At 50.6% G+C, this 7,099-nt stretch overlaps 1 protein-coding gene across 9 annotated transcripts in view; it reads left to right on the top strand.

Moving 5' to 3' along the window:
- The window catches only part of ST6GALNAC6 (ST6 N-acetylgalactosaminide alpha-2,6-sialyltransferase 6), a 16,856-nt gene extending 12,273 nt beyond the window's left edge, over positions 1–4,583 (top strand). For 7 of the 9 annotated variants that reach the window (XM_023510494.1, XM_023510491.1, XM_023510489.1 and 4 more), the window contains 2 exons: positions 2,340–2,447; positions 3,139–4,583. In XM_023510494.1, the coding sequence (XP_023366262.1) occupies positions 2,340–2,447; positions 3,139–3,436 (406 nt within the window). In that variant the 3' untranslated portion in view covers positions 3,437–4,583. Of the gene's footprint in view, positions 1–2,339; positions 2,448–3,134 lie in introns of all 9 variants that reach the window. The other 2 variants (XM_023510495.1, XM_012802417.2) reach the window with 1 other exon arrangement.
- The last annotated feature ends 2,516 nt before the right edge of the window (positions 4,584–7,099 follow it).

Below are 7,099 nucleotides of genomic sequence, written 5' to 3'. Positions count from 1 at the left end.
AACCCGCCACCTTAGGTGTATGTGACTGGCGCCTTAGCCGCTTGAGCCATAGGCACCGAGCCTCATCACTCTTCTTAGGCTAAAGTGATTCTCTTGTCTCAGCCTCCTTGCCTCCATAATAGCTGGGACTACAGGCACAACACGTGGCTGCTTTTAGAGACAGAGTCTTACTCTTGCTTAGGCTAGTTTTGAACTCCTGAGCTCAAGCAATCCACCTTCCTCAGGCTCCCAGAGTGCTAGGATTACAAGTGTGAGCCACCATGCCCAGCCTTTCTTTTCTTTTCTTTTTTTTGAGATAGCATCTCACTCTGTTTCCCAGACTAGAGTTTCCTGGCATCAGTGTAGCTCACAGAAACCTCAAACTTCTGGGTTCAAACAGTCCTGCCTCAGCCACCTGAGTAGCTGGGACTATAGGCACCACCACAATGCCTGGCTAATTTTTCTACTTTTGGTAGAGACAGGGTCTCGCTCTTTGTCATGCTGGTCTCAAACTCTTAAGCCAAGTGATCCTCCCACCTCAGCCTCCCAGAATGCTGGGATTACATGCATGAGCCAAAGGCCTGGCCTCTTTTATTCTTGGTATTAGTAATTTGTGTCTTCTCTTTTTCCTTGTCAGTCTTGCTAGAGGTTTATTTATTTGTTTAATTTTTAGTATAACAGAGAAATTTAAGAGCAAAGAGAAAGCTTAGAGCACTTCCAAGGAGAGTTGGAAGTGGGTCCCTCTCATGAATGAGAAGAGGTAAGAGGGCGGCAACTATAGCTCAGTGGATAGTGTGCCGGCCACATACACCAAGGCTGGTGGGTTTAAGCCCAGCCCTGGCCAGCTAAAACAACAATGACAACTGCAACAAAAAAATAGCTGGATGCTGTGGTGGGCACCTGTAGTCCCAGCTACTTAGGAGGCTGAGGCAAGAGAATCGCTCAAACCCAAGAGTTTGAGGTTGCTGTGAGTTGTGATGCCACGGCACTCTACCCAGGGAGACAGCTTGAGACTTTGTCTCAAAAAAAAAAAGGTGAGAGAGACTGGAGGGGTTTTTAAAAAATATTTTCCAAGTACCACTTTCTAACAAACATATGTAAAATATTTTTTTTATTTTTAAAAATTTTTTGAGACAGAATCTCGCTGTGTCACCCTCAGTAGCGTGCTGTGTGTCACAGCTCACAGCAAACTAAAACTCTTGGGCTTAAGCGATTCTCCTGCCTCAGCCTCCCAAGTAGCTGGGACTATAGGCGCCCACCACAATGCCTGGCTATTTTTTTTTTTTTTTTGAGACAGGAGCCTCAAGCTGTCCCCCTGGGTAGAGTGCCATGGCATCACAGCTCACAGCAACCTCCAACTCCTGGGCTCAAGTGAGTCTCCTGCCTCCACCTCCCAAGTAGCTGGGACCACAGGTGCCCACCACAACACCTGGCTATTTTTTGGTTGCAGCCGTCATTGTCATTTGGCGGACCTGGGCTGGATTTGAACCTGCCACCTTGGGTGTACGTGGCTGGCGCCTTAGCCACTTGAGCCATAGGCACTGAGCCTGCCTGGCTATTTTTTGTTGCAGTTGTCATTGTTGTTTAGCTGAACCGGGCCAGTTTCGAGTCTGCCTGCCTTGGTGTATGTGGCTGGTGCTATAACCACTGTGCTATGGGCACTGAGTCTATGCAAAATATTTTCAGTTCAGGGTGGCACCTGTGGCTCAAAGGAAGAGGACATTTGCCCCATATACTGGAGGTGGTGGATTCAAATCCAGCCCCAGCCCCCGCCCCAAAACAAACTGCAAAATATTTTCAGTTCAATATATAATCAATATCAAAAAATTATCAGTGATACATTCTACATTTTTTTCATACTAAGAAATCCAGTGTGAGTTTATACTTATAGCATATCTCAACCACATGTCACAGTGGCTAGTGGCCACTGTGATGGAAGCACAGGTTTAGGTTCGTGGCTACTCTCTCAGGCTTTGCTGTGAACAGCAGTCACTCCAGCATGACCTTTTCTGATTATTCTCTCCCTAGGAGCTTGCTTCTAGCATGGGCACAGCTGCTTTTAGCATGCTCTATTGTCATGGTCACTCCTAGAGGGTCAACTGTGACCAGTCTCCTGGGAAATGTATTCCCACTTTCCCCTCAAAGGAAAACCCTCTCATGTCTCACCTCTACCTGGATAATCCTCTTCCATAGGCCATGCTTCCAAAGCAGGATTGGACTGGGGATAACTGAAGTGGGGGTAGAGCCTGCTGGGTGGGTGGGAGGGATTACAGGAAACTCCATGTGGGTTGGCCACCTCTCCCAGCCTACTCCATCCCTCTGCCTTTGTGCCCCTCATCATGGCCCCTCTCTGTCCCCAGGGAAAAGTCCCATTCATGGTTGAGCACAGGCTGGTTTACCATGGTGATCGCGGTGGAGTTGTGTGACCACGTGCACGTCTACGGCATGGTTCCTCCCAATTACTGCAGGTGAGTCCGCCTAGCCAGTGCCCTCCCAGGACAATGCCTTGCCATTGGCTACAGGATGGAGCTGGGGGACCTGGAAACCTTGCTTGGGAATGCCTTGAAGGGCCTCTGTTTTGTTCAAACTGCTCTGCAGAGATCAAGGCTTCCTTGAGCTACCTCGGGGGCTCCACCCCAAGCTCAGCCAGAGTTTGTTCATTAATAGTAATTATTATTATTAGAATGCTATGAAAAGCCCACTAGGTGACAGCTATACTTTACTGAGTGCTGACCACCTACCAAGTTGATTATGTTTATTATCTCACTGACTCCTCACAGCAACCCTGAGGGATAGGAACTTTTACTCTCCCCACTACAGAAATGAGGAAAAACTGAGGAGGATGTTTTATGAGTGGCCAAAAGTCCTACCATCAGTAGGAGTTGGGGCCAGGCTATTGTGCCCACAGTTTCCACCTCTACTCTACCTTCTTGGGAAAAGGAAAAGATGCCACTGCATTAAAAAAAAAAAAAAAAAAGTCTGATGGATATAAACCAAGTCCACCCTACACTCATTTTATAGAGGGAAAGTGAGGCCTGGGGAGGGCCAGGGATTTCCTCTGCTGAAGTCCTACAGCAGGGCAGGGGAGGGGTGGACAGGTCAAGGACCCTGCCAGTGCCCACCCTACCATGACTACCCCACCTGCTCTGCCCCAGCCAGCGGCCCCGCCTGCAGCGCACGCCCTACCACTACTATGAGCCCAAGGGGCCGGACGAGTGTGTCACCTACATCCAGAATGAGCACAGCCGCAAGGGCAATCACCACCGCTTCATCACTGAGAAGAGGGTCTTCTCGTCCTGGGCCCAGCTGTATGGCATCACCTTCTCCCACCCCTCCTGGACCTAGGCTACCCTGCCTGTGGGACCTCAGGAGGGGTATAGGAGAAGTGGCTCTCCTCCCAGTGATTCAGCTATGGGCCATCTTCTGGCCAATCAAGGCTAGCTGGAGTGTCTCTTAGTCAATCAAGGCCTTGACAAGGATGTATCCTCCAGCCAATCAGGGCTTAGGGGTATCCCTTGGCCAATCAGGGATTTGGGAGTCTATATGGTTAATCAGGGGTGTCTTTCTTGTCCTGTCAGGGTCTGAGCTTAGTCAATCAGGGTACAGGGGTATTTCTGAGTCAGTCTGAGGCTAAGGTCGTGTCCTTTCCCATGAGGTGTTGGTTCAGAGCCCCAGGAATAGACTCCTAATCACTCCCTCCTGGGTTGGGACAGTGGGGTCCTGTCCCAAGGAACTGGGAACTTGGTGTTGCCCCCTCAATTCCCAGAATCAGAAAGAGATCATGTGGTGGGTGGAAGCTGTCTGGAGGCCAAGCCAGAGAATTTGTGGAATTGAAGAGATTGTGGGGGTCGTAGAGAACCCCAAAGGAGGCCAGCGTCTGGGTCTTGGCTCTGCCCTGAATGACCTGGACAAACCCCTGCCCTCTCTGGGCACCCTTCTTCCCGTGTCAGGTTCTGAGGTGGTCTGAGATCCCTTCCCACAGCCCCACCAACCGCCCTTGGGCCTGAGTCTCTGAGATTGAGTCTCCCAAGCACTGTCCCTTGCTGGGAGGTTCCACCTCCTGGAAAACTTAAGGATGATTTTGTGTAAACTGCCTCAGAGTTGGGGATCTCTAACTGAAATGAGACAAGCCTTCTGCTGTTTTCTTAGCCCCTCAGCCCAGCTGTCCTCAGCTTGGCTCTTAAAGGGCCAGGCCTCCTTCTCTGCCCTCCCAGAGTGATATTGCCACTTGTCGAAGGAGACTTTAGGACTAAGAAAGGGGGATCCAAGCCACACTGGGTTTTCGTTAGTCCCTGTCTGGAGCTGCTGAGGGCTGAGGGTCCCCCTCCAAGCTGGCCTGGGATGGCTGTAGGGAGCTGGGAGCTATGTCCCCTGGCTCCACATCAGGCACTTTATTAAAGCTGGGCCTCAGTTGGATGTGTTTGGCCCCTGCCCTTTGGGAGCCTGGCAGGGAAGGGCTTCCAGAAGGAGACTGTGGGGTAAGAGGGATCTGCCAGGGTAGGCCAGCAGTGAGCTGTTGCACATTGGGGTAATGGGGGAGTGGTGACTGCCCCAGACTTGATTTTGTAATGATTTGTATAGGAATAAACATACCTGAGCTCTGGCTTCATGTCCTGTGTGTCCTGGGTGGAAGCTCAGCTCTCTGGTTCCCCCACGCATTTCACAGCTTGGGTGGAGACCTGAGGCTTCAGGGGTGGGGGGTGGGTGAGAGCCAACCCCACCTGGTTTTTCCTGTCCCTGCCTCACTGTATCTGTGTGGCCTTGGGAGAGTCACTTCACCTCTGAGAGCCCCAGTTCCTTCATGGGCCAAAATTTGGCCCCAAAGGGACATTGCATCCAAGAATCCCAGTTCCAGGGTCCTCCCCTCCCCGAGGACCCCCATGATTATTTGAAGAATTCCTGAGGAAGTTGGAGGGGAGAGATCCAGCAGAGAATGTAGAGGGGTCTGGGAGAAGAAAATCCAGGCCACAAAGTCAGAGGTTGGCTTAGCTCAGCTCAAAGGCCTGGGGGCGTGATGGGCAGGAAGCCAAAATTTCCTACTAAGCCCAACAGGGGGGAATCTGGCAGGGCTGGGACCCTGACTGGAGTACTGTGAGCTGGGGAACTCTGTCTTGCTGCCAGCCTATAACAGAAGAGCTGTTTACTCCAGGTTGGCAGGAGGCAGGGGTCTGTGACTTGGGAGATTACAACCTGTTTGGGCAGATAAGATGCCCATTGGGAGTGAGGCCTAACAAAGGGTGACTGTGTGAGACAGGGGCAGGCGGCTTGCTGGGATCTCCCAAGGTCTCTGTGCTGCTGGGGACAGGAAAGAGAGCTTTCCCTGGGCACTGGGCCAGCTGAATGGTGGGCCACAACCACTGGGAGGCAGGAATGGCACCTTGAATTTGTCTCTCAATTTGTGTAGTCAGCGAACAGCCACGTGTCATGTACTATGTTTTGTTACTCGCAATTGATGAGGGAGGGAATGTCAGGTGGGAAGAAGGGCCCAAATAAAAGCCTGGTGGGACCCACAGCCTTGCTCAGTGGATGGTAAGGTCACAGTAGGGTGTCGACAGTAGTAAGAGATGAGACTACTTGAGTGTCAGCCCAAAGTGGGCAAAGCCTTGATCCTTCTTGCTTTGAGAAGTAGAGTGGGACTGAAGCAGGATGGGTGGGGCCCAGAAACTGATCAGACACAGTAATGGTGGCTGGGGAGGGGTACTGGAGGGACAGAGACTCCTTGCAAAGTCATGACCTAGGGACCTTAACGCCCAGTGTGGTGTATGGGGATCTGGAAGTATGGCACACTTCCAACCCCAGGCCACAGCCGGGAATCTGGGCCTAGTCGGAGATTTCTAAGTACAATTTCTCCCAGAATGCTGGGGCCCCTCCCTCTGTTTACTGGTGGGCATGGAAGGGAGATCCATAAGTGGACATCAAGAGGAGGTCTTGCAGTGGTGGGCTCTGGGGAAGTTCAGTTTAGCCGCAGGAGGTGGGACTTTGGTGGGTCTTGACCACAAGTCCTCAAATTCTCACTTCCTAAGGCGGGACCCAGAGGAGACTGGTCCACTTGTTGCCAGAGTTAGCTTCCTGAAGCCTGTCTCATCATGGCCCTCTTTGCTCTAAAACATCCCTTGGGCTCTCCGAGATTCACTGGCCAAGACCAAACCCACTTCCTCATTTGGTATTTGAGGCTTCCTCATCTGTGCCTCCACCCCTCTACCAGTTACCCCTGCAAAGCTCATGTTGCCCTACCTCTGTGGAGAGGGCCCTGTGCCCACCTTCCTTGGCGGTGGGGTATCTCCCAATCAGCCACAGACCTAATGAGTACCAGCCAGCTCTCTGGGTTCCTATCCAGCTGTTTCCAGTATCCAGCTGTTCCTGCGGATGCTCAGGGCTTCCGCCAGACCACCTGTGGCACCCTCACACCCCAACCATGCTCCCCCTGCCTGTCAGTACTCATGGATCCATCTGTGAACTCAGAGTAAAGAGAGTCCCAGAATCATCCAACCCAGTACTGTCTTTTTTTTTTAAAACTTGGAATTCTTTCTTTAACCAAAATATGTTTTAAATGTTTTAAAAAATCAGTTTCATTTCTATATATTTTTAGATTTTTGGTCATAAAACAACTAAAATTGTATAAATGGGCTCAGCGCCCATAGCTCGGTGGTTCCAGCCCTGGCCACATGCACCAAGGCTGATGGGTTCGAACCCAGCCCCGGTCAGCTAAACAACAATGACAACTGCAACAAAAAAAATAGCAGGGTGTTATAGCGGGTGCCTGTAGTCCCAGCTACTTGGGAGGCTGAGGCAAGAGAATTGCTTAAGCTCAAGAGTTTGAGGTCGCTGTGAGCTGCGATGCCATGGTACTCTACCGAGGGCAACTTAGTAAGACTGTCTTAAAAAATAAATAAATAAATAAATAAAATTATATAAGTGATATAGGGTAGAAAGGGAAGGCATCACCGAGCCCTATTCCCTGTTAACAGCCTAAGGTGTAATCTTCCAGATTTTTCATCCATGCAATTTTTTTCTTTTCCTCACCCTCTTTTCCCCTCCCCCACCTCCTTTTTTCTTGCTTTAGGTTTTAGCTTGGAAATAAAATCTTTTTTTTTTTTTTTTTTTTTTTTGAGACGGAGCC

This window comes from Otolemur garnettii, unplaced genomic scaffold (genome assembly GCF_000181295.1).
Source record: "Otolemur garnettii isolate 467f Iridium unplaced genomic scaffold, OtoGar3 scaffold00014, whole genome shotgun sequence".
Classification (NCBI taxonomy): domain Eukaryota; kingdom Metazoa; phylum Chordata; class Mammalia; order Primates; family Galagidae; genus Otolemur; species Otolemur garnettii.
This window is presented reverse-complemented; position numbering and strand designations above follow the sequence as displayed.